We start from the raw sequence: 27235 nt of genomic DNA, 5'->3' as shown, positions 1-27235 counted from the left end.
GACTCATGAAACGTGTGGTTTTTGTATTATGTTTATAAAATAGTCAATAGAGAAATGGTGCATACCATAGCGTGAACAAGCAATAAACGAAGAGTTCGAGGTAAAGAAGAGTTCTTGACTTTTAGTCCATGCAATTAACGAGGACCAGTTTACAAACACAGTAGGTGGAACAAATAACGAGGACCGCTAGGTGCATGGAAGCCTTAGCCTAAAGAAGGTGGAATTCCATAGAACTTGAGCAAAGGGATAATGCAAGAAAAGGTGGTTTCTAGTCTCCACGGAACCAGTAACAGAGACAACAATCAGATGTTACCTGCATCCACGATGAAGCAAGCCTGGACCTGGTTGGAACTTGGAAGCGTCTCTAAGTTTGTTGTTCACATGTGTGGTAAGGCATGTTTTGGTGTTGAGTCTTTGAACCATACCAAGTCAGCCCAGTCCTTTTCAGGGTCTCTAGGCGGCTAGGCATAACAACCCCCCAAACTTTACTTGACGTAAATCTTATAAACAAGAGCCATGTTGAAATAATTACGTAAATCTTATAAACGTTACTTTATTGTGTGTTTCTTGAATTGAATGTTTTGGGTATCCTCTTTTTTTTTTTTTTCATTTTGGTGATGTTTACTAGTCGTTAGTTAATTACGACTCGCAGCGCAGCCGCCAACGCTGACACAGCAGGCGGCCTCCTCGGTCCACGCACGTGAGCTTGATCGCCCTAAAAGACCAATTGATTAATAGTACAAATTAGCACAATGCATCTCTTAACTAGTTTTGCCAACGGTATCATTAAACTGAAGAACAGAGGAATGTTATGTTATTGACTTATTTGGTGAATCATAAAGGAACCAAATCTAAAACCTCTGCAAATAAACTCTTTCTACAATTCAAGGCAGAAGCAGCGTTTTTGTTACTTTTGTGTAAGACGACGATGATAAGGCTACGGAGGTCTCCGTGTCTACACCTCATTGTGTGGTACTTGTGTATTGCCGGTTCGGTTCACGTGGTTCGATCTCAAAACCAAACCGGAGCCATTACTCATCCCGACGAAGGTCTGTCTTTAAAGCTTTTAGAAAATACTAGATGAATACCCGCGCTATGCACGGGGTTATGACTTACCGTTTTTTAAATAATTTTGCTATCATTTTTTTTAAGACATGTAAAGATTATTTTTGTTTTCTTAAATTGTAGAAATTTTGAAAAATATAATTTGATGTTCATTTTTTTAATACTTCACATAAATTTTCTTATTTTGTAATTGAATGATTAGATACATGCATGAACAATTTTGTTTTGAGAGATTTAATCAGTCTACAATTCTTGTATAAAACGTTAAAAAAATATATCAAATAAAAGGTTGATAAGGATGCATATATTGTAACAAATAGGTTTTTGGTTAACTAAATTTTACATTCATGTTAGCTCCTCAATTTTTTGAATATAAACTCTAGAATTTTTTTTTTTATAAGAAGTTTATATAATTTTCCTTTTGACAACTTCTAAATATTAGAATATAAATACCAACATTCATAAATTTATTCAACTATCTTCCTGTTTGTCTCTGTATTTTTCTAAACTAACATTCTACAATTTTATTTAATTATCTTCCATTTGATAGTGAACAAAACTCCATTCTTCTTCATATATAAAAATTTAATTTTTTAGGGACAAACTTTCATGAATTTCTCTACAATATTAACCAATATCACGATCACTGCTGCAACTCTTCAAACTATTGACAAAATTGTAACACTTTAACCATATGTTCATACGTTCATGGTTTACGCCAAGAGTAAGAAGTGGCTCTTTGATTCACTCCATGCATCTATTTTCTTGAGACATATTCTAAACCTCTCTAAATTCTTTAGTTAAATATTGAAATTGTTTGTGATATAAAAAAAAAGAATAGAAAACATGAAAGATGTTTCATATTCCTTTTAGTTTAGGTTTGTTTGCTTTTAAGGAGGACAAACAGGTGGCACTCTCTCCACTGCTGATGTGTCACTCATATGGAGAGAGTTGGTCATCTTTCATAATATAGATTTCTTCGGATCTTAGATTAATCGTAAAATTAGACTAATTTTATATTATACTAGAATTCTAACCTGCACGTTGTGCGGGACTGTTGATGTTGATATCAGTCACAATTAAATATATATAGCTCGGTAAAAAGGATGTCAAATCTCTCTTTAATAACTCGGTGTCGGGGCACAATAATTCGGACTACAACGATAGATAATAGAACGAGTGAAAGGAAATTTAGGTGGACGAGCTTGTGGCTCGTCGACTCGCGTTTTGGACGAGATGCTTAATTAATTACTCGTGGTTTCTGTAGCGTTCTGCTCTTCTTTTCTTCCTCCCCTTTGCTAAGCGTCGTATGTTCATATTTATAGAAAGCCGTGTCGGTTCGTCACTTAAAAGGGCCGAAATACCCCTCTCTCCTTTTAAGTGTTTATTTGGGCCTTGGGAGATTCTTCCTGGACTGGGCCTTGGGAGATTCTTCCTCAACTGGGCCTTGGGAGATTCTTCCTGGATTGGGCCTTGTGTTGGAAGGGGAATCCACCCTTAACAGTATTCCCCCCCCCCCCCCCCGCATTCAGTTCGTAGTCGCTTTGGCGGAGAACTTTGTGCGTTCCGTTTACAACGAGCTCGACTATTCTTCGGTGCTCTCGTCCAAAGCCCAAACCAGACAAAGGTCGGGAAATCGAAAAGTCGTTACAGGGACAAAGATCTGGAAAATGGAAGGTCGCAAGTGGGTTTCCCATTCTCTGAGGTAGCTGTCTAATCGCGCGTGTGGGATTTGCTGGCGCGTGAAGTTCGGAACCCCAAACATCGCTTCACGCTTCGCGTCCATAATGATGACTGCTTAAACCCTTCCTACACCTATAAATACTTGCCTTCTCTAAACAATTTTCCACTTCTGCCTCTCCTCCGCTATAAGGTACGACTCTCCTCCTCTCTTACACAATTATTTCCTTGTTTTCAATTTCCATCCTCTATGTCTTCTTCCGTATCGATCAATCCCTCCGCCGCAAGCCATCTCCGGGAAGTTATTCCTTCCAACTCCGGAGATTCGGGGAAATCCACTTGTCGCAAGGTTCGACCTCCTTCCCCCGGGCGATCCTCCTCCGATTCTACGGATTCCGATGCTGCCAAGCTCGCCGTCCTTCAGCGCCGCTTATTTTCTGACTCTGCGGTTCCCAGTTCATCAGGTCTCCCTTGCAAGGTGTCCTCTCTGGTCGACAAACCTTCTTTCAACGAGGGGTTTTCTCTGGGCTCGGATAAGGCTCCCCGTGAGTTCAAATATGTTCTCTTACGTTTGCTGCTCCACCTTGAAATTGGAGGCGGCTGTCAAGGCTGTTCAACTTGGGAAGTTGAGCACCCGGCCAAATGTTCGGATTCCGGCTACGCATCAACGCCCTTGGGATGTTCCTCCTGGGATTATCTGTCTCTCGGAGAAGTTCCTTACCGAGTGCGGGCTTACCTTTCCTCTCCCCGCCTTCTTGATGACGTATTTCTCCAGACGCAAGGCGGCGATCTCACAATTTTCTCCAGCAACCTTCCGCAATGCAGTGGGCCTTTCTATTATGGCCGAGGCAGCATGTGTCAAGCTCACATGCGACCATTTCGAGGAATTGATGACCCTCAACCCGGCGAATCGATCCAAAACTCCCGGAATTCATTACTTAGCCTCGTCGAAGAAACCACCCCCTGTCGAAGGCGCTAAAGGCAAAACCTATAATTGGGGGCGCTCTTACTTTTTTCTGGAGATCATCCCGGGGGTTCTTAAGGATCCTTCTATCCCTCTGTTCTCTGGGTGGAACCCTTCACCCGGTAGCCGACCCTTTCTTCTTACATCGTTTCCTTCGTTCCACTCGCTTACCAAATTCTTATGTGTTTTTCTTTTGTTTTCCAGTTGTCATTCCTCAGTGTCTTCTACCGTGCTCTGCCTCGTTTCAAGCCGAGATAGACGCGATCAAGCTTTTCTGCCCTTACGTTTGGCCGGGTACCGAGCCCAAAAAGCATCGTCCAAGGAAACCTCGAGCCCCATCGAAGAAGAAGACAGGTAAGGCGTAGTTTCTTTTTGACGGTGATCACCTAGACATTTTATCCTCTCTCTAACTCGCTTGCCGGTTAATTTAGCTAGGACAATGGGAAAGTTGAACATGACTATTCCTGATGCATCTGCCCGTTATCGCCGAACACCTGAGACGAGTCCTCCATCTCGTCCAGATAATTGTTTGGGCATTCGACCGGAGACCGTAGCTACTGATGTTGGCTCGTCTCGTAGTGGCCAAACTCCTCAAGGTCGTCGCTCGACAGATATTCACGACGGAAGACAGCCCGCCAAAGCCAATCCTTCTCCTTCGACTCAACGCGTCGGGGCCGTCGAGACGCTCTCTCCTAGGAAGAAGGTTACGGAGACTCCTGGTTGTCAAGTAGAGGTGACCAAGGGTCCTCAAAAGAGGAAGGAGGGTACGGATCAGGAGCGGCCTGATCCTTCAAAGAAGCAGAAGACGACGGATTACCGTTGGGAGTTCACTCACTCTTCTGCAGCTCGTCCCTTCCCAGACGATTCCCAATCCTGTGCCGAGCTGTTTCGCAAGATCCATTTTGGCTCTAGTCGCTTATCGCCTATTGAACGACTGAAGGAAGAGGATACGGTCACCGATGTCGCCCAAACTGTCTTTGAGGTTCGTTCATTTCCTTCTTAGTGCATTTCTTTTTCTTTCCTTTAGTTAACTTTCGCGTGTCTCGCAGCTTATCGCGCGCACGAACCGCATGACTTTGCACTATGAACGTTGCATCCGTGATTTGGAGGCTTCTACCCAGAACCCCCAGGACCCTTCCGAGAGGATTGGACGTCTCAAGGCTCAGCTTGGAGAGGCCGTTCGTTCCAACCAGAGGCTAAGTGACGAGGTGTCGAAGCTCGAACATTACCATCGTGAGTTAATCTCGCAGAGGGACGAACTCCTCTCGAAGCCTAAAGCATCTTATTCTTCCTGCAACGGGCTTCGTCTGACCCTTAGCTTAGAAAAGAAGAGGCTCAGAGACCGTCGCGAGGAGTTCGGCGTTTTTGAGAGGATCGACGCCTATTAAAAACTGTCTGGTCGTGTGCAAAAGCTATTGGAGAAGCACAAGGAGTACGCTGAAGCAGTCGAGGCGTCTAGGGACAAGTTTCTGGAGTACAATCAAGCCGTCGGGAATGTGCAGATGCTTGAGACCCTTTTCGCTAACAGTCAGATTTCTCTTCTCGCGGATGAAGTTCAGGAGAAGGTCAATGTTGTGATGTCCCAACTGAAGGCCGAGGTTGAAAGGATCGACGTTCCTAATATCTCTGGCGCCGACTTTGACATCTCTTTGGTTTTTGCCGAGCCGCTTCCCCCGATTCCTAAGTGGGTTAGGTCCCGAGAGAGTGGGAACACAGAAGAGCAGAAAAACGAGGCCGATGCTGACGAGTCGGAGAGTGAGGGTGTTCAAATTGACGAGGGCGGAGAGCGAAGACGGCACTCCTGCGACTCTCGGGCGTGAATCTCCGGTCACTGGCCTTGTTTCGTAGATTTGCTTTTGTTCTGAACTAGCTTGCCGTGTTTTTGGGTCGGCTCCCTATATTTTCCTTATTTTCTTTTTGGACCTTGCATCATTACTTGAACTTTTAATCCTTCCTATTATATATCTTGACTTTACGCCTTATTTCGACCATTCAGTGGGCATGGTTCTCGAGGCCCATCGATTGGTCGCTTTTCCTTGGGAACTTTCGTGCTTCTCCCTATAAACTTTACTTTCCACTAGTTGCCCCTTTCTTTTGTTGGTTTTTTCTTCAGGTAGGTTTGGCTGTCGTCATGCCTGTGACGACAAGGTCAGCGTGGCTGAGGAGGGCGCGAGAGCGGCTCGCCGTGAGATCAGACAATGTAACCCATTTTGAGACCGAGTATTATCGTGCTCGGATCCAGAGGCTGAGAGCCTACATTATAGCTACGCGCCGTATGTTCGGGCTGATCGATGAGACTATGATCGATGAAGGATTCTTCATTCTGAAGTGAAGATGGGACTGATTGTTAGAGGAGCGGAGGTTCCCCATCTCGAACCTATCGGTAGAAGGCCTTTCGAAGATCATGCGGTGCTCGACGCGTGCCGAACTCCTTGTTGACATATTGTGTGGGTACATCAAGCAGTTGGAGAGTACAACCATGTTTTTTGTGAGAGTAGCCGTGCTGAAGGAATCTGCTCATATCTCGAGAAGATGGTTGGCAGGGGTGCGGACGTCCCGATGAACACGCTGGAAGAGCTGCAGAGGGAGTACCAGTGGTGGCAAGTGAAGCTCGGTGAGCTGGAGTTTGACGAACCCTCCAATGTCGACCTGGGGATCGAAGGGTGAATTTATTCTCCTTGTGGCACCAGTCTACTTCTCGTTGTTTTTCCTTTTGTCGTCGTATGGGGTCGGCTCCCCTTATAAACTATTGTCGAACTTATGGATTGATCTTGCTTTGAGTTTTAATTTGGCTTATCATATTTGGTCGTTCGATTTTCATCATTAAAAGTGCGAAGCACGATGGTTGGCTTACTTGTTTTTCCTTCTAGGAATTCTGCGAGTTGCGACACAGCTTTAGAAGGATCAACGACTCATGATCCGGTTTCGTTGACTCATGAATACGGGTATGATGTATGAGGTCGGCTTCCCATTTTCCCCTAAGAGTAGCGAGTTGCTTCTCGGCTTATTGCTCTGGTCTAAGATGCGACGCGTGATGGTCGGCTTATTCGTTTTGCGAGTTGCAACTCGGCTTAAATTGCTACGTCGGAACGTCGGACTGTCATCGGGCCAAGGTGACAGGTAAATCACAAATACTCCAAAAATTGAAGATGAAATATTTTATTATTGACGACTACGTCTCGTGAATAGGACTGCCTACGTACCCTTCGATCAGAAGGGATCAAGCCACTCGTAGTTCAGATTACATATTAAAGGAACAGTCTACGGACTACTAGGTCGTCTTTTTTTTTTATTTATTTTAATAATAAAAAAGATTTAAGTGCATTGAGTTCCAAAATCGTGGAACTGGCTCGCCGCTCATTGTAAGTAGCTCGTACACGCCTGGATGGACGACCTTTGATACTTGGGATGGTCCTACCCAATTAACTCCCATTTTTTTGGCGTTTGGCTCGGCGGTGTTTTTGAAAACTTTTCGCAGGACGAGGTCCCCCTCATCGAAGTGTCGATTATGGACTTTCTTGTTGTAGTACTTTGCCGCGACGAGTTGGATGTTCTGAATTCGCATGAGCGCTCTGTCGTGTTCCGCTTCTAACTCGTCGAGTCTATCAATGAGCATCTGACTGTTGAGCGCGGTGTCTTGGACGAGCATTTTTCGGTGAAGGCTAGAACTGCCGACCTTGGCGAGGGCCATAGCTTCCATCCCGTATGCTAGGGAAAACGGGGTTTGTCCTGTGGCTTGCCGTGGGGTCGTCCGGTAGGACCAGAGTACCCCATCGAGCTCGTCGGCCCAAGCACCCTTCTTGGAATCCATCCTTTTCTTTAGGCCATCGAGTATGGTTTTGTTTGTTGCTTCGGCCTGCCCGTTTCCTTGTGGGTACCTCGGGGTTGACTTTCGTAGTTTGATCCGCCATCTAGCGCAAAAATCTTCGAACTGAAGGGAGATGAACTGTGAGCCGTTGTCGGTAACTATCTCGTATGGCAGCCCGTGTCGGCAAATGATGAATTTCCATACGAATAGCTGGACGTCCTTAGCCTTGATATTGGCGTAAGACTCGGCTTCTACCCACTTCGTAAAGTAATCGGTTAGGACAAGGATGTAACGCTTCTGTCTTGACGTGGGCAGTGGGACAATTATGTCCATCGCCATCGCATGAACAGGTATGGGGCTACCCCGGCTCAGAGCAGTTTGGGTTGTTGATGGATGATGGGCGCGTGACGTTGGTACCTCTCGCACTTGGCAACGAACTTCTCGCAATCAGATATCATAGTCGGCCAGTAATGGCCGTACTTCTTAATACGCAGTGCCAAAGCTCGCCCACCCGAGTGGTTTCCTCCAGCTCCCTCCTGATGCGGTCCACCGGAGTAAGTGTTATTTCATCAATGTGTAGTGGGCAGCCTTTGCTTTCAGCCGTTGCTTTGCCCATTTATCTATTGGTACGTCGCCGTCTGCCAAATAAGCACGAATCTCAACTCGCCAATTTGGCTTGTCATCATCACAAGGAGGTTCGAATTTTATCCTTGGGGTTGCAGCCTTCCATGTGGTTCTGATATCATTCGGCTGATGAAGTGCGAGACAGGTCACCGCTTGAGCTTCTCTAATACTCGGCACATCGATGCTTTCGACTGGGATAACGCGTCGGAGATCGGGATCTGAAGTCAAGGCAAGCGCTGCCAGGGCATCAGATGGAGCATTATTTCCCCTTGGAATTTTAATCAGTTCAAACTCGTCGAAACGCTTGGAAAGGATTCTGACGCCATCGAGGTAAGCTGCCACTGGTTTGCTTTTAGTATCGTACTCGCCGCTGGGAATCACAGAAAGCTCGAATTCACTTTTAGTTTTGCAAAAGCTTCGCGGCAGGCCTCGTTCCACTCAAATTTCTCTTTAGTCTTGAGGAGTCTGTAGAACGGGAGACATTTGTCGGTCGACCTAGAAATGAATCGATTCAAGGCGGCTATCCGACCGGTTTGTTGCTGTACCTCCTTCGCGTTTGGTGGTGAGGGTAAGTCGATTATTGCTTTGATTAGTTTCGGATTTGCCTCAATGCCTCGTCGAGTCACTAGGTAGCCGAGAAATTCTCCGGACTTAACTTCAAAGTTGCATTTCGCCGGGTTCAGCTTCATGTCGTACTTGTTCAGAGTGTCGAAACATTGTCGGAGATGAGTGATGTGCTCACTGGCTTTTATTGACTTGACGAGCATGTCGTCTATGTACACCTCCATGGTTTTGCCGAGCTGTTCGGCAAACATCTTGTTGACTAGTCGTTGGTAGGTCGCCCCAGCATTCTTCAAACCAAAGGGAATAACCTTGTAACAATAAATTCTGCGATCGGTGATAAATGAAGTTTTTTCCCGATCTTCCTTATGCATGAGGATTTGGTTGTACCCCGAGAATGCGTCCATAAATGTCAAGAGTTCGTTGCCGACAGTCGCTTCGACGAGCTGATCGATTCTTGGTAGTGGAATACTGTCCTTTGGAAAAGCTTTGGTCAGGTCGGTGAAGTCGACGCAAATCCTCCACTTGCCGTTCTTCTTCTTCACGACCACTGGGTTAGCCAGCCATTCTGAGTATTTTACTTCGATAATTGAACCAGCCCCGAGTAGCTTTTCCACTTCGTCTTTGACCACCTGTGATCGTTCTGGTCCCAGCTTTCTCCTCTTTTGCTTGACGGGTTTGTGAGTTGGGTCGGCATTGAGCTCATGTGTTGTGACTATGGGGTCGATACCTTTCATGTCCTCCATTGACCACGCGAATGTTGCTGCATTAGCTCGTCGCGCATGGTTGGGGTTATCTCCGTACCGATAGTCACACGCTTCTTTGTGTCGGACTCGTCGATTACTACTTCTTCTGTTGCAGCGACTCCCTACTGGATGGTAGTCGGATTTCCGTCGGTCGGCGAGTCAATCGGTGATAGGCTATTATCGCCAACCTGGTGCTTTGGTTGCTATGTTCAATCATAAAACACGCTCTCGCGCTTTGCTGGTTGCCGCGCAATGTGTGCACTCCTTTTAGGGGCGAGAACTTGATGCACTGATGGTACGTCGAAGGGACTGCGTACATCTTATGGAGCCACAGGGTTTCCAGGATGACGTTGTAAATGGTTGGCTTGTCAATCACGGCGAATCAAAAATAGCGAGTCGTTCCCCCAGTAAAGATCGGCAGATCTATGGTGTCGATTGACATAAGGAAGTCTCCATCGAACCCTGTTAGCGAGTGGCATTCTGGCATGATGTCGCTCTCACTTACTTCCATTTGCGCCAGGACATTCCTGAATATCACATTTACCGAACTTTCGGTATCGATCAAGATTCTTGTGACTTGGCTTTCGCTTATGAGAAGCTCGACGACCAATGGGTCGTTGTGTGGTAGATCTAACCCCTCTAGGTCGCTTCTATCGAAGGATATCAGTGTGTTGGGGGAATCAATTCTTGATGGCCAGGACTTCTTCATCTCGACTTTCTTGGTGTAGTCCCTAATCGACCTGACCGAGTCACTACATCCTGCTAATCCTCCCATAATCATATTTATCTGTCGCCTTGGTTCCGGTGGGTGTTGCTCGAGCTTACGATCTGTGTGTGGTCACTTCTCTTGGGCGACGTCGTCCGTCATCTCCAGTTTGTCCCCACTTTGGTCGTCGAGAATCCTAGAATCCTTACTTTTGAATTTTCGGGCAACAGTTTCCCCTCGCTTAGTATCGCTTCTCCCGGGTCGGGATGCCTTGCTTCTGTCAGACTCGACGACTATTGCGCCCTTTTTGTATCGTTCCATCAAGATTGTTTGGAGGTAGCTGCACTCCTCGGTTGCATGAGTGGAACTTTGATGGGAATCACAATATTGGGTCGCGCTGCTTTCCCCTCCTTCTCTTTGGACGTATACGTTCCATGGCTTTTTATGTTGTGCATCTTTGCCGATCGCGAAGGTCCGACGAGTCCGATCTTGATTTCGGGCGAAATGCTATCGGGGCTTGACGTGCTCAATTTTTGGAGCTACAACCGTTGGTTCTTTGATCATGGTACTCTTTGCCGCTGCATGCTTCTTAGCGTTGATAGCCTTTTCTTTTTCGAGCTCAATATGTTTAGCTGCTCGGCACAACGCGTCGGCTATGGTTTCTACGTGTGACAAGGACAGCTCTTCCTTGAACCAAGATTCATACCATAGGGTGTTATTAAGTGCAACGAAAGCCGCATCGTCTGGGATTGAAACGTTGACGATGACTTCCTTGAATCGTCCTGAATGACCGAAGCGATTCTTGGCGTTCCTGTGTTAAGGCATAGAGGTCGGCGTGAGATTTTTTGTTCTTCATCATAATGATGTGTCTGTATTTTATAGGATTTTATCCATAGTTTTGGTATTTGTTTTGAGTCTTTTATTGAGTCCAAGTGTGCTTTTAGAGTCTTTTTAGTCTTTTGTGAGTCTGTACAGGTTCTAGGCTACTTTGGAAGGAAACTGAGTGTTTTGGGGATGAAGACAAGCATCTGGAGCCATTTTGGTGAAGACTGATCGCACTAGCAAGCAGATGGAGCGAACACAGAAAAAGCATCCTGGATCGGCTGATCCACATTCGGATTGACCGATCCCGTGCCCGACACAACTTTTCCTTTTTTTGTTTTAAACCGACTTTTAGGGTTTTATTTTGATATTTAAGTTAGAGGCACGGCCTCCGGAGACATAAGCTTTATTTTTCTGAGACTATTTTTTATTGAGAGCAAAGGGAGAAGATCTCTAATCCTTCTTGACACTTTGGAGAAGATTTCTAAACCCTATTTTCTATTCTTTTGCAATTCAATTATGTTTTCTTCATCTTTGATTTGCTGTTTCTATTTCTCCATGTCTGAGTAGTTTCTCCATTGGGTTTCGGGTTTCAAAGGGGAATTATGATTTTCTATACATAGGTTGTTAGATTTGGGGTTGATCTATGTTGTTCTTCATCTATTGTTGTTATTAACGCTTAAACTAGATTAGCTACCTAATTTATGATCATAGGTTTAATTCATCTAGGCATCAAAAGTGTTGTTGAATTGCTTGAAAGAACATAGGTGAGCAAGGTGATCCTTAGCCAACGAAAGTTGAAGTTGAGGCACCTTGTGAACAGATCAAACTTGAACCTTTATTGCTTGCTTGGTTTGCTAGGTCCAAACGACGGTTTAGGGTTTAGTGAATTCATTGCATAGATAGCTAACGCTGCGAAAGTAGGTTAGCTTTACAACCGTGATTTGAATTCTAGAATGGTGTTTAATGCATCCCCATCTTCCACCTTAGTCCGAGAATTATATCCCCATAGATTCCCTGCACCCAATATTTCCTTTTTGAATTTAAAACAACTTATTTACTTTCTGTTTTTGATTAGTTACTTGAAACACAAATTTCCTTTTTTCTGTCTTAGCTATATTCGATCTACATAATTTCATAGTGCAATTGTTTGGTCTTTGTGGATTCGACCCTAAAGTGCTACGACGACACCACTTGATCGTGGTTGAGTGTGCTTTGGGTTATTGATTTAACTCTAGATCAATTTGGCGCCGTTGCCGGGGACCAAAACGTTACCTTTGAGATTCTAGATTTAAATTTAGTCTAAGATTTATTTTATTTTTATTTACTAATTAGTTCTTGTGTTCTTTCTCTTGTGTTTCAGGTTCATGCAAACAAGAAGCCACAAGCCTACTGATTTGCGTAATCTGCTAAACGAAGAGCTAGCACGACTGGAACGAGAGCACCAAAAAGCGAGAGCCAATTCCGATAAGATGGCCAAAGACAATGAAGAGGTTCGTCAACCGAATCCGCCAGCAGCTATTGTCCAACAGCAGCAGAGGCAGGACCAGCAAGAGCGAGCTGCACCGAATCCGCCAGCAAGGCAAACCACCTTGAGGGATGAAGAAGCTCACAACAGGCTATTTGCGAATCGATCTGCGATTCAACCACCAGCTCCTGCGAGACAAGATTATGAGATCAAGCATAGCCTGGTCAATTTGGTCCAAAATCATGTATTTAATGGATTAGCATCAGAGAGCCCTCTGGACCATATTGAAGCTTTTGAGAGATTGGCTAGTACGACAAGGTCTAATGGAGTTCCATATGATTATCTCATGTTGACTTTGTTCCAATTCTCTTTACGAGATAAGGCTTTGAGATGGCTAAATCTCTTGGACCGAGGATCACTTACCACTTGGGCACAGTGTAGAGCACAGTTTCTGAACCACTTCTACACTAAGTCACGATCAGCTATGTTAAGGAGCAAGATCACTACCTTCTCACAAGGTGGTACGGAGTCTTTTTGTGAAGCGTGGGAGAGATTCAAGGAGTATATGAGGGATTGTCCTCATCATGGCTTTTCACAAGAGAATCTTATGAACATCTTCTATGGAGGAATTGACCAGAAGTACCAGATGGCACTCGATACCGCCAGCAGAGGAGATTTTTCTACTAACACAGCCGCTGAAGCAAACCTCTTGATCGAAAACCTTGCAGCGAGTAACAGCAATCATAGCTATGAGTATGATCGTTCTGTGCGTATTATTAGCTCCGTGAATACAGATGTTATTAAGAGTCTCACTGCCAAGGTAGACCTTCTTTTGAAGAGATATCAGCAAGCTGTCAACATGTGCGACGGGCAGACGGGTGCGTATCAGCAAGTTGGAGTAAATTCAGGTTTTGAGAGGACTGAGGAGCTGAACTAAGTAGGAGGACAAGGGAACTATCCGAATCATGGGTTTAATCAGAATTATAGAAATCATCCTAATCTCTCCTACAGAAGCACCAACGTTGAGAATTCTCAGGATCAAGTGTATCCTCCACATAATCAACAAGGTAATTTCCCGCAAGGATTTCAGAACAAAGGTGCTGGATTTAATAGCTCAAACGTCCAAGGATACCACGCACCATCTGCAGATCCACAAGATAACAAACTTGAATTGATGATGCAAGCACTGTTGGAGGGCCATAAGAAAAGTTCTGCTGAGATTAATGTCAAGATTGATAGCATGTACAATGATTTGAATGGGAAATTTGAGAGGTTGAGTTCACGTGTTCATTCCATTGATAAGAGAGTCTCTGTTATTTCTTCTAGCTCTAAGAACAAAGAGTCATGCAATGCTATAACACTCCATGGTGGAATCGAAGATGGGCAGAGTTGTGCTGTGATCAACTCTTGTTTGGTTTCCGCAGAGACAGGATCGATCAGTCCTGAGCCTAGACTGGCCGGTCCCATCCATTTTGATAATTCGAGTCTGATCTCCAGAGCAGTTGGATCGACTAGTCCCCCTTACAGATCGATCGATCCCGTCAATGATGCAGAGCCAGTTTCAAAAAGTCCCAGATCGACCGCTCCACGTCCAGACCAGTCAGTTCCTGTTGCAGGTATGGGAAAACCCAGCTCAGTTGTTCCCGATGCAGATACCAAGAAATCAATTCTTGTGGAACCAAAGCCCTATAGGCCACAAATCCCTTTTCCAAGAAGACATGTGAAGAAACCTCTGGATGAAAGAAGTATGATCGGTACAAAGAAGTTATGAGTGAGTTCACAGTTGACATTCCCTTTACAGAGGCAGTAAAGCATATCTCTTTGTTTAAGAAGGTTTACAATGATGTTGTGGTTGAAGAAAAAGATTTGGTGGAGGTTAAGGCGTTTTTGGCTCTAGAGAAGAAGAACATTCATGCTCCAGTTTTGAAAAGACTACCCAAATTAGAAGATCCAGGAAAATTTGTTGTTCCATGCTCCATCTTAGGAGTAAACTTTGAGGATTCCCTTTGTGACATTGGATCCAGTGTAAACGTAATGTCTAAGGCTGTTGTAGAGAGGTTGGGGATTGATGATATGAAGGCTTCTAAGGTCTCTCTTAAGTTTGCAAATGCTGTTTCAACAACTCCACATGGTCTCATTAGTAATTTAGATGTTCGAGTTGGGAGTTGCGTGGTTGCTACATCATGTTGTGGAAATGAGCGAAGGTTCTATTATGCCTTTGATTCTTGGGAGACCTTTCCTAGCAACAGTAGGAGCAGTTGTTGACTTGCCTAATAAGAGGATAACTTTCTCTAACATTGATGATAAAGTCTTCTACAAGGCAATCACTGCAAATGAAGCTATACGACATGGCTCTTGTCTAGTTGTAGAACATGAGAAGAAGGTGGATATCACGACAAAGGGAGAGAATGGTGATAAGAATGAGGTCAACGAAGTCCTGGATGGAGACACTCATTCTTCTAAGAAGAATTCTAAGAAGGTTAATAAGAGAGACAAGCCAAAGATAGAGAGAGTAATACCAGATCTTCACATAACCTTGGTACCATTGAATACAAGGTGAAGTGTAAAGGAAAGTCTTGGCCTTTTTCTAAGGTTACAGCCATCCTCACTCTGGAGTTTAAAGAAAAAGGCCAAGAAGCAATGGATGGTATGCTGAAAAAAATTCTGGAGCTTAAGCTGACGAATGGGAGAGCTTGTTCTGATATGAGTTCTCATCCTCCCATCACTTGACACCTGAAACCACGGTCAAGCTATAGACCTTAAACAAGCGCTTATGGGAGGCAACCCATGGGGTTTGTGTTAGCTTAACCTTTAATTTTTATTTTGTCTTAGGATTTTGGTTTTGTTTTAGGATTTATTATGGTGAAATCACGTCCAGTGTTAAGTGTTTTCAGGAACAGGTTCCAAACGCAGAAGATGCGAAATTTTTTGTTCCAGGAGCTTCGGATCGATCGATCCTCCTTACAGATTGGTCGATCCCGTTGGTTTGCTGCGGGTATCTCCAGGTTCAATAATGTTTCAGATCGGTCGATCCCATTCCGAGACCAATCGATCCCCACCCTTGCCAACACCACTCCAACACCAGATCCGAGATCACCGGTTTTTGTTTCTTTTCCTTTCTTTTTCTTTTTCATTTTTCTTATTTTCTTTGTGGGATTCATTGTTTTCTTGGTTTTCCTTTCACACCGGGACAGTGTGAAGTAAGTTCGGGGGAGGGATGTCTCCAAGTTACTAATATCGTTTTCTTTGGTTGTTTCTTTTGTTTGAGTTAGTTTGTCGTGTCTAAAAAAAAAACGAAAAAAATTTGGGAAACTATGATCATTTCTAGGAATATTTTGCTTTGAACTAACACTCTTATGATTACTTTTGTACCTCTGATTTGGAATGAAGCTTGTAATGAACATGAGCAGACTCAACACGCCCCAAAAGACCCTCACCGAAGAGGACAAGAAGTTGATCCTGCGTTGTCTCTAGCTTTTAAAGGACTTAACCGGATTTAAATTCTTGCCTTGGGACTTGGTATACATCGAACAAGACTCCTCCCTTAAGCGATACAAGACATGCATCTCCTCACAAAGTATGCTTCCCCTCACTCTTCCCTTCATTACTCATAAAAAAAAAAGAAAAAAAACGAAAAGAAGAAGAAGAAGAGGATATAGGTAATAAAGAAGTGAACCGAGGGTTGTGCGTAAACCCGTGCATCCTTCGGAATTCATGGAAACCTGTCCAACGAAAAGAGCAAAGGATTGATAAAAAAAAATACAACGATACCCTAGAAAATTAGGGAAAAATCAATCCTTTGGAAGTGAGAAAAGAGAGAGGAAAGGGAGCATATGAAGGAAGTCTTGGGCATTAAAAGGTTGAAGGAGTCAAAAAGTTCAATGATCGATACTCCCATGGTAAGACCGCACCTTTTTACTAATCTGATGTAGAGAGACAACAATGGGAATGCTAAAGGTTCTTTAAGGTTGTGGAGTTCAGAGTAGGGAGTGTTGATCCTAATCATGGGCAGAGTACAGAAAGTAGTTCTTGATTTGATGTGATGAAGAGTGCAAAGAAGAGGTTCCCAAGAATATGTGAGTTTCCACTTTCAAACCTTTTCACTGATCTTGAGTTTTTGTCTGTTCTTGCTTGAGGACAAGCAAAGATTCAAGTCCGGGAGAATTGATGTGTCTGTATTTTATAGGATTTTACCCATAGTTTTGGTATTTGTTTTGAGTCTTTTATTGAGTCCAAGTGTGCTTTTAGAGTCTTTTTAGTCTTTTGTGAGTCTGTACAGGTTCTAGGCTACTTTGGAAGGAAACTGAGTGTTTTGGGGATGAAGACAAGCATCTGGAGCCATTTTGGTGAAGACTGATCGCACTAGCAAGCAGATGGAGCGAACACAGAAAAAGCATCCTGGATCGGCTGATCCACATTCGGATTGACCGATCCCGTGCCCGACGCAACTTTTCCTTTTTTTGTTTTAAACCGACTTTTAGGGTTTTATTTTGATATTTAAGTTAGAGGCACGGCCTCCAGAGACATAAGCTTTATTTTTCTGAGACTATTTTGTATTGAGAGCAAAGGGAGAAGATCTCTAATCATTCTTGACACTTTGGAGAAGATTTCTAAACCTTATTTTCTATTCTTTTGCAATTCAATTATGTTTTCTTCATCTTTGATTTGTTGTTTCTGTTTCTCCATGTCTGAGTAGTTTCTCTATTGGGTTTCAGGTTTCAAAGGGGAATTATGATTTTCTATACATAGGTTGTTAGATTTGGGGTTGATCTATTTTGTTCTTCATCTATTGTTGTTCTTAACGCTTAAACTAGATTAGCTACCTAGTTTATGATCATAGGTTTAATTCTTCTAGGCATCAAAAGTGTTGTTTAATTGCTTGAAAGAACATAGGTGAGCAAGGTGATCCTTAGCCAACGAAAGTTGAAGTTGAGGCACCTTGTGAACAGATCAAACTTGAACCTTTATTGCTTGCTTGGTTTGCTAGGTCCAAACGACGGTTTAGGGTTTAGTGAATTCATTGCATAGATAGTTAACGTTGCGAAAGTAGGTTAGCTTTACAACCGTGATTTGAGTTCTAGAACGGTGTTTAATGCATCCCCATCTTCCACCTTAGTCCGAGAATTATATCCCCATAGATTCCCTGCACCCAATATTTCCTTTTTGAATTTAAAACAACTTATTTACTTTCTATTTTTGATTAGTTACTTGAAACACAAATTTCCTTTTTTCTGTCTTAGCTATATTCGATCTACATAATTTCATAGTGCAATTGTTTGGTCTTTGTGGATTCGACCCTAAAGTGCTACGACGACACCACTAGATCGTGGTTGAGTGTGCTTTGGGTTATTGATTTAACTCTAGATCACAGAACCGAGAATTGCTTCAAGAATTTGGTTATTAGGTCCTTGATACTGTCTATCGACCCAGATGGAAGCCGTGAGAACCAACTTAGAGCGGTGCCTGTTAGATGTTCGGCAAAGACTTGACATGCTCTGGCATCATATTCTGCCGGGCTGAATTGCAGGGGGCCGAGAGAGACCCCAAATGTATGTAGGAAATCTCGCGGGTCTGTAGTATCGTCATAGTAGCCTAGTCTTGGCTTGACCGGTCGCCGTACTGGAGTGGTCACGAGTCTCCTGGAGAACGGCGTTCTCTCCGTTGCTTCCAGCACGAGGTCTACCTCTGGTGCCTTGCTTGTCACTTTTTGGAATATCGCTTCCATCTCTTGCATTTTCTCTCTGATTTCCTTTAACTCTGCATCCTTTCCCCCACTAGTTTGTTCGCCGACGTGTACGATGGGATTACGCTCAAACTCATTAGTCCGCTCATGAGGTCTCACCATCGTCCCAAGCGAGAGGAGGTTTGCCGGGTTTTGTTGAGTTGTATGGAGATGGTTGATTTCCTCCTGAGAACTGACTTGCGCTCCGGTAAGTGCATCTAGACGTGTGTTGGTTCGTTGTTCCTACTGGTCAAGGCGCATTAGTATCCCGCGTAACAGCTCGTCTATGCTAGAGACATGCTGACTATTGAGCAAGGTGAGCTGCGCAGGATTTTGCGTCGCTTCTGTGTTCGCCGGGCTTGTTAGGTTCGTCGCGATGACGAACGTTTCCGGGCTTTTGGCTGCGACAGCTTTCCTTGGAGCGTCCGGGGTTGGAAGGATTGCTGGCTCCGTCTGATCTGTTCCTGGAGTTATCGTTCCACCCGACGACCCGATCCCTTTGTTTCCTTCTTTAGCGGTTCCGGTCATCTCGTCTACTCTTCGCAGGTCCGTATTCTAAGTTCTTAAAGAAAATTTCGACTTGGCTCCCCCTACCTGGTGCGCCAAATTGTTGATGTTGATATCAGTCACAATTAAATATTTATAGCTCGATAAAAAGGATGTCGAATCTCTCTTTCATAACTCGGTGTCGGGGCACAATAATTTGGACTATAACGATAGATAATAGAACGAGTGAAAGGAAATTAAGGTGGACGAGCTTGTGGCTCGTCGACTCGCGTTTTGGACGAGATGCTTAATTAATTACTCGTGGTTTCTGTAGCGTTCTGCTCTTCTTTTCTTCCTCCCCTTTGCTAAGCGTCGTACGCTCATATTTATAGAAAGCCGTGTCGGTTCGTCACTTAAAAAGGCCGAAATACCCCTCTCTCCTTTTAAGTGTTTATTTGAGCTTTGGGAGATTTTTCCTGGACTGCGCCTTGGGAAATTTTTCCTGGAGTGGACCTTGGGAGATTTTTCCTGGACTGGGCCTTGTGTTGGGAGAGGAACCCCTAACAGGGACTATGCTTAAAAAAACCTTAATGTAATCAATTGAAAAGTAAGATAGATATGATTATGCTATGATAACAAAAAATTAGGTGCTTCTGTATTCCTAAAATAATCCAAGCTTGTACGTATCTTGGAACATGACGAAGAAAAGGGAAAAAAAAACTTTTTGATAAATATCACTTGGATTATTATGGATTTTGCCACTTTTCACTCCAATTATTCTAACTTTACCATTTTTAAAAAATATTTTAGATTTGCAACTTTTGGTCACTTTGAAATCTATACATTTGTGAATTTGTTTGGCTAAAATACATACTTCATAACAAATACGAAACTCTAAAAAAAAAATGGAACAAAAAAGAAAATCAAACATAATGTGTAAAATTGTATTTTAAAATCTTGAAAAACTAAAATGGCAAAATCCACAGAAGAATTTGAACCTATAACCAACAAAAAATCTTTAATTCATCTATAACCATTCTAACAATTAAAAGGTTATATAGTCTGTATTTTGTATATTAATGGCTAAATTATCCCTACCACCACCTCCTTTCACCACAACCCACTACCACCACCAGCCACCGCCCACTGCCGGTCGTCTGATTCCGGCCAACTCCTCCGGCCACCTCCAGCCACCACCCACCGCCGCTCATCAGATTTTGGCCAACTCCTCAAGCCACCTCCGGCCACCACCTCCGACCACCACCGGCCACCGCCAGCCACCTCCGGCCACCTCTCCTCCGGCCACCATTATCCTCCACTAACACCACCACCACCATAACACCAAAATTGTCATTTTCCCTACCCTCCTCCTATTTTTCTAATTTATTTGAATACTATGCTATATCCTTAATTAGTTTATTGATTTTGGTTATACACCAAATTGACCCAAATCCACAAATGCCACTAAAAAAAAGGGCTTCTTTCATAAGTTAACTCATTACTTTTATTCAATAATAATAATTACCAAGTTTGAGTGGTCGTGATGGACCTCGATCGCACTATCTATGAATGAATTCATCATGTCCTGAAGTTAAAGTATACTGACTCTTCTTCACTAGCAACTTGGTCGTTGGAAATGTAATCATGAGTGTTATAATTATTAAGATAGATCACTTTAAAGAATGGGTTCCAGAGACTTCCAGTACTAGTACGAAATGCATAGTTGCCAAATAATCCATTTAAGACGTCGTCCCAAGTTGATAATTGACGACGACTTTAAATTTCGTTTATAGTCAGTCAATCTTACGTACACTAGTGTTGATCAAACTAAAGTTATCTTGGCTATGATTGGTGAGATTGCATAGTAAGTCTTCCCTCATAGTAGTAAGTCTTCTCCTCTCTCTGCTAATAGTGTTGGAGAGAAATTTATAGCTAGAAAAGAAAAGGACATTTATTTGATATAGTATATGGGTGAAGAAGAAAGAAATATCCAACTGCGTACTGTATATGTATTGAAAAACATAAACAATAATCATAGCCATTGACATCTCAACCAACTAGCTCTAAGACAAAATGTATCTCTATATATAAACACTCTTAGCTAGTAGTCCTGTGTTTTTGAACCAAAGTGTTTATAAAACCTCCTTCACCTGACTGTCTAGCTTTTTGGACATCTTGATCTTTAGTCTTCTCCGTTGTTGAGAGATGCTCAGGCTACCGAGCTCTTCGTTTCTGCTCCTGACCCTCTGGTTCTTCTTGTGTTGTTTCCGTTTGGTCCACGTGCTGGTTCGAGCCCAAAACCGAACCGTACCCACTACTCATCCGGACGAAGGTTTGTCTTTTAACAGTTGACAAAAAAAGTTTAATCATCGTCATGTCATCGATCGATTCGATTTTGTGGATTATGTAATATAGCTACTTCTTTGTAAAAAAAAAATCAACTGCAAACATATAAAATGCTGCTTGTCAAAAGTAAATTAATAACATGCTGAAGAAAAATTCATCCTCTATATATTAATTTAATATACAGTATAGTATACTATATAATGACTCTTTTAGTTCAGTTAATGTGTAAACTCAATTAATTAACAGAGAGTTGTTTAGTTAAGCCTTAAATTTAATTAAGCGCGTACGTCAATAGATTAAGGGGCTCATAATCCCAATAATAATCAAATTCAAAATAATAAATAATCGACCGTTGTGTGGTTGTGAATAAATTAAACAGCGCGAGCTTTAAACTCCATCTTTGCGGCTTGGAAGATACACGAGCGGAGTAAATGGAACATCAGCGGCGAACTTTGCACCGGGGCCGCCATCGACGCCAGTGTCCTCGACACCAACACTGCATACAATCCTCTCATCAAATGCGACTGTAGTTTCGAAAACTCCACAATCTGCCGCATAAACAACATGTACGACTCTGATCCCCTTATTATAGTATATTTGTTTTTGCTGCACCCCATGTGTTCGACGAAATCTCCCACTGGGAATTAATGCTTCATTCAAGTCATTTTCCATATACTATGTTGTTTGTCTTCTTCACAGCAAGGTTTATGCGTTAGATGTTAAAGGACCTATACCTCAAGAGCTCTGGACTTTGACATTCCTCACCAATCTGTACGTATTTTTGAATCATACAACAACCCACTTACCCAATTAGGTTAATATATTTGTAAACTCTATTAATTTGATCCAATATGGTCATTTCAAAATCACATCTTTCAGGAACCTAGCTCAAAATTTTCTCACAGGCTCACTGCCTCCTGCAATTGGAAACCTGACTCGAATGCAGTGGATGTAATACCCGGCCCTTCTTCCTTTTTCTTCCTTTTTGGTAATTAAGTTTCTACACTTTCAGTTTAACACTTTCTTGTCTCTCACGCTCTCACATATAGGACTTTTGGGATCAATGCCTTGTCTGGCCCTCTTCCTAAAGAAATCGGTTTGCTTACAGATTTAAGATTACTGTAAGCTTCTTATTTGTTCCAATTCGAATATGTCTTCACACTGCTGCTTTTGGAGGTTTTGATGGTTCCTTATACCTTATATACTCTATTTTGTTTTTTCTGCAGTAGTATTGGTTCAAATAACTTTTCCGGTTCTATACCAGCTGAGATTGGGAGTTGTACCAAACTACAGCAAATGTTAGTCTGTCTGTCAGTTCTACAAGTGCTATGTATTTATTTCCTGTCTATAATTGTGTGTTCACCGACCACAAAAGTCTTGCGCAATTAGTTTTAAAGAATTTCTTACATCTTTTCAGGTACGTAGATAGTTCTGGACTCAGCGGGGGAATACCTTTATCGTTTGCTAATTTTTTGGATCTGGAACAAGCGTAAGATATATTGAATTCAAATATTTTTTTTTATTTTTTTTTGTAATCTATTTATTACTTTACATTTTAATTTTTTCCTTGGCGTGATTGATGCCCTTGATGTTGTGCCAGTTGGATTATGGATCTGGAACTTACAGGTCAGATACCAGACTTTATAGGAAACTGGACTAGACTTACTACCTTGTAAGAAAATTTCATTTCTACCGAGTTATATTATGGACGTGTTCCATTGCTCTTGTATATATGTTTATTTCTATATTCCACGTATTCATATTTTATATGTTGGAGGCTTGGTGATATATCCAATGGAGGCTCTTCTTTTGATTTCATCAAAGACATGAAGAATCTAAGTACACTGTAATGCAGCTTTGATTCCAACTTCTGCTCCAATTTATGTTCAGATAAATGTACTGTTGAACTGTTTCTCCCTCCTCCGTGTATTTAGAAATTATGATATCTGTTGCAGAGTATTAAGGAACAACAATCTCACTGGGACAATACCGTCTACTATTGGAGGATACTCAAGTTTGAAACAAGTGTAAGTACATATGTCATTGTATCTTCACATGTTCTGAAAGCTGTTTCAGGGTCTTTTCTGTAAAAAGACTGAGATGATTTGTGAAAGTCAATGAGATGATTCCGTATTCTTCCTCATTCATTGTTATGAACCTCTTTATTGCTTGAGAATTAAGAAAGATGTAAAAGCTTAGCTCCCTCTTAACCCTAATTCTCTCTTAGAGATTAAGGTTAATTCTTGGGGCTTCCTCTCTTATTAATCAAGAGAGAACCTTATATAGGTTTTCATACAACTTAAATCATAACCCTAATGCATAAAGGAAAATACTTAAACCAAATTCATAAAGTAAACCACCAAAACTAATTAATTAAAATGTCCTAACCATACTCTAATCTACCTAACCATGATCACGTATCATTCATTAGTAACCAGGATTAGTTTAATGTTTAACCGTTTAATTCATGTTTGTTTTTCCAGTGATTTGAGCTTCAACAAACTACAAGGACCAATTCCGGCTTCACTTTTCAACCTAAGTGAACTTGCTCTCTTGTAAGATGATATGTTGTCTGTATATTTTGGGATATTATCTAAGGTTGCTGTTGTTTATTTTGGGTATCACCTCCTTAACATTGCTAATTGGACTTTCTCTCTTGTAAGATGTTATGTTGTTACCCGATAATTTTTATAAAGAATTGTTGTTTTCATATATATTAGGTTTCTGGGAAATAACACGTTGAATGGATCCTTGCCCACTCAAAAGCGGCAGTCTCTGAGCACTGTGTGAGTAACTAAACCTTTATAATTGCTTCATCTTCAAAAGCCACAACGTAGATAGACAGTTTGTTAACAGATCCTCGACTTCGTAAACTGTTTACTGGGCACTTATTTAACTCGAATAAGGTTCCACTCTTGGTGGGTGACAGAGATCACTTTACAAGAAAATAAGAAAACTGTTTTTGGACATATAATATATTTGATAGATCCTAATTATCGTTCTTTTATGCTTGCAGAGATGTGTCGTACAATAATTTGTCCGGAAGTCTTCCTTCATGGGTCAGCTTACCAAACATGAAAGTGTCAGTAAACAATAACAATAGCTTTTCCCAACTTATTATTCAAAATGTTCCTACAATCTTTGAAATTTTCCCACATGCATAGCCTTCTTCATATCCAGCGTCAAGCCTTCTTTTTGTTGGAAATATTTATAATAATCACTTGTTAGGGAATAACAAACAGAAGTGTATGTTGTATGTGCAGCAATCTTGTTGCTAACAACTTCACGTTGGAAGGTCTAGACAACAGGTAATTTCTTAATATGTCCTTGTTGGTGCTTGAAATTTCAATACGTTTCTATTTTTTTTAATCTTTTTTTTTCCTGCAAAAGGATGCAAGTATATCCCCGACTTATCATTTTTTTATTTTTGTTAAAAGAGTTTTATCAGGACTAAATTGCCTGCAGAAGAACTTCCCCTGCAATCGAGGCAAAGGAATCTGTAAGTGTAACAAAAAGATATCCTCATAACTTTTTGTTCTCCATGTGGAGTGAGCAAACATATAAAAAGTGCTTTTAAGACTTTCGCTATTGACTGGTGTCTAGATTTTAACTTTTCGATCAACTGCGGAGGCCCAGAGAAAAGGTCTGTTAGCGGGGCAATATTTGAGAAGGAGGACGGGGATCTTGGACCAGCTTCGTTTGTCGTGAGTGCTGCTAAGAGATGGGCAGCCAGTAGTGTAGGAAATTTTGCCGGAAGTAGCAATAATGTATACATAGCTAATTCACAAGCACAATTTACCAACACTATGGACCCAGAGCTCTTTCAGTCAGCAAGACTTTCTGCATCTTCCCTAAGGTATTATGGGTTGGGGCTAGAAAATGGAGGCTACACCATAAGACTTCAGTTTGCCGAAATACAAATTGTAGGTTCTAACAGTTGGAAAGGTACTGGAAGACGACGTTTTGACATTTATGTCCAGGTCTGCACTACTTGATCGGCTTTCTGCTATACAAATTAACTTTTTGGTTTACTAATTTTCTCCCGAATTGTAGGTTCTGATAAATTCTGAGATGTAGCTCTGTTTTTCCCAGGGAAGACTTGTTGAAAAGGATTTTGATGTACGCAGAACAGCTGGTGACTCTACTCTTCGAGCAGTTCAGAGAGAATATAAAGCAAATGTATCAGAAAATCACCTCGAAATTCATCTTTTTTGGGCTGGAAAAGGAACATGCTGTATTCCTATCCAAGGGGCTTATGGGACATTAATATCGGCCGTCAGTGCCACACCAGGTAACGCCTAACTGTCAAAAATGGTACAATCTTTTTTTTTCCCCTGATTTTTACTAAATCCTGTTACTAGTTAGTGCCTAAGTGTCACATATTCCTGTTCAGATTTCACACCAACTGTGGGTAATAGGCCACCATCAAAGGGAAAGAGCAGGACTGGTACTATTGTGGGTGTCATTGTTGGCGTTGGACTTTTGAGCATCTTTGCGGGTGTGGTTATCTTCATCATTCGTAAAAGAAGAAAGCCGTACACAGATGATGAAGGTATAGATGTAATAAGGACATAAAACAAGCCCTTGAGCTGAAGAATTTTAGCTCTCTGATTAAAAATTAAAGTTGAATATCATCTCTTATATTGGTTGATTTTAAGTACTCAACTGTTTCTGGCAGAGATACTTAGTATGGACGTAAAGCCATACACCTTTACTTACTCGGAACTTAAAAGTGCAACGCAAGATTTCAATCCCTCAAACAAGCTTGGAGAAGGAGGGTTTGGAGCTGTATATAAGGTAAGTCCCTTACCGAAACAAACGAAATAGCTGTATATTATTCTGAGATACTAGGAAAAAAGGGTAAATGTAATACCTTTTTAATATGTGTTGTTTTGAATAACACATTCAACAGGGAAACCTAAATGATGGACGAGAGGTCGCGGTGAAGCAGTTATCAGTTGGATCACGGCAAGGAAAGGGACAATTTGTTGCAGAAGTTGTAGCAATTTCTGCAGTTCTACATCGCAACCTAGTAAAACTTTACGGATGCTGCTTTGAAGGAGATCATCGTTTGCTCGTATATGAGTACCTCCCTAAGGGAAGTCTCGATCAGGCATTATTTGGTACTGAACAGAAACGTGACTTGACTATTTCTGCTTCTGCCAAGCTAAAGTACTCATTATGCCATTGGGTTGGATGTTTCAGGGGATAAGACTTTACATCTTGATTGGCCAACCCGTTATGAGATATGTATATCTCCACGAGGAGGCGAGTGTTCGAATAATACACAGAGATGTGAAGGCCAGCAACATTTTACTTGACTCTGAACTGGTCCCAAAAGTTTCTGATTTTGGGCTTGCAAAACTGTATGATGACAAGAAAACCCATATTAGTACCCGAGTGGCAGGGACAATGTAAGTAACCCATAGACCCTGACCTTTGGGTTGCGACACAATTATGGATATGTAACACATGTTAGTTGTACCAATGCAGTGGATATCTTGCGCCAGAGTATGCCATGCGTGGACATCTAACAGAGGAAACAGATGTGTATGCCTTTGGTGTTGTGGCTCTTGAGTTAGTGAGTGGAAGGAAAAACTCTGATGAAAACTTGGAGGAGGGAAAAAAATATCTTCTTGAATGGGTACGCCTTTACTTTTCATATGAGGGAAGTTGGAGATAGACATGAATATTTGTGTGTTTCTTGTATACAGGCATGGAATCTACGCGAGAAAAGCCGTGACACTGAACTAATTGATGATGAGCTAAAGGAATACAACATGGAAGAAGTGAAACGCATGATTGGCATTGCTCTGCTTTGCACTCAGTCATCTCATGCCTTGAGACCACCATGTCACGAGTGGTAGCCATGTTGACAGGAGATACTGAGGTCAATGATGCCACCTCAAAGCCAGGCTACCTAACCGACTGTACATTTGATGACACCACAAGCTCATCTTTCAGCAACTTTCAAACCAAAGAAACTAGCTTCTCCACGAGCTTTATAGCGCCTGACCCCGGGATGTCACATAATGACTGCGAATCTAAGCCAATGGTTGGATTCAAGATCAAGGAGGGAAGATGAAAATGTTTCCTATAGATATGTGATTGTTATGGAAGATGACAGTTTTCTTCCATATGTATTGGAGAAACAGATTTCACCTCCATTCAATATAATAATATTTTAAGAGCTCTGGGTTACCTAACTGACTGTAGTAGATTTGATGACACCACTAG

The 27235-nt window shown here is 42.2% G+C and overlaps 1 protein-coding gene, 1 non-coding gene and 1 pseudogene across 3 annotated transcripts; 2 read left to right on the top strand and 1 right to left on the bottom strand.

Moving 5' to 3' along the window:
- The first annotated feature begins 773 nt into the window (after positions 1-773).
- Positions 774-16088, top strand: LOC147929001 (uncharacterized). The gene is made up of 2 exons (XM_087483171.1): positions 774-1049; positions 12340-16088. Exon 2 carries the CDS (start codon positions 12344-12346, stop codon positions 13379-13381), a length of 1038 nt encoding a protein of 345 aa, XP_087339297.1. The 5' UTR covers positions 774-1049; positions 12340-12343; the 3' UTR covers positions 13382-16088.
- LOC147929002 (small nucleolar RNA R71) lies at positions 12929-13035 on the bottom strand. Its single transcript, XR_015581135.1, has one exon. It is a non-coding gene; the product is annotated as a small nucleolar RNA R71 (small nucleolar RNA).
- Positions 16089-20644: 4556 nt separating the features above from the next.
- Positions 20645-27188, top strand: LOC104743057 (putative LRR receptor-like serine/threonine-protein kinase At1g56130; annotated as a pseudogene). The gene is made up of 22 exons (XR_015579379.1): positions 20645-20984; positions 21378-21564; positions 21698-21769; positions 21878-21949; positions 22048-22119; positions 22225-22296; positions 22416-22487; positions 22599-22844; positions 22954-23025; positions 23482-23553; positions 23719-23784; positions 24015-24080; positions 24262-24306; positions 24436-24497; positions 24602-24978; positions 25091-25289; positions 25392-25550; positions 25677-25795; positions 25911-26121; positions 26204-26412; positions 26492-26642; positions 26713-27188. The product of XR_015579379.1 is annotated as a putative LRR receptor-like serine/threonine-protein kinase At1g56130 (transcript).
- The last annotated feature ends 47 nt before the right edge of the window (positions 27189-27235 follow it).

The sequence above is a fragment of the Camelina sativa genome, chromosome 14 (assembly GCF_030686135.1).
Source record: "Camelina sativa cultivar CO46 ecotype springtype chromosome 14, ASM3068613v1".
NCBI lineage: Eukaryota > Viridiplantae > Streptophyta > Magnoliopsida > Brassicales > Brassicaceae > Camelina > Camelina sativa.
Note: the sequence above shows the minus strand (reverse complement) of the source record. Positions and strands in the feature narration are given on the sequence as shown.

Coding starts and splice junctions, on each gene's coding strand:
- LOC147929001 (XM_087483171.1), top strand. CDS start 12,344: ATGCAAACAAGAAGCCACAAGCCTACTGATTTGCGTAATCTGCTAAAC.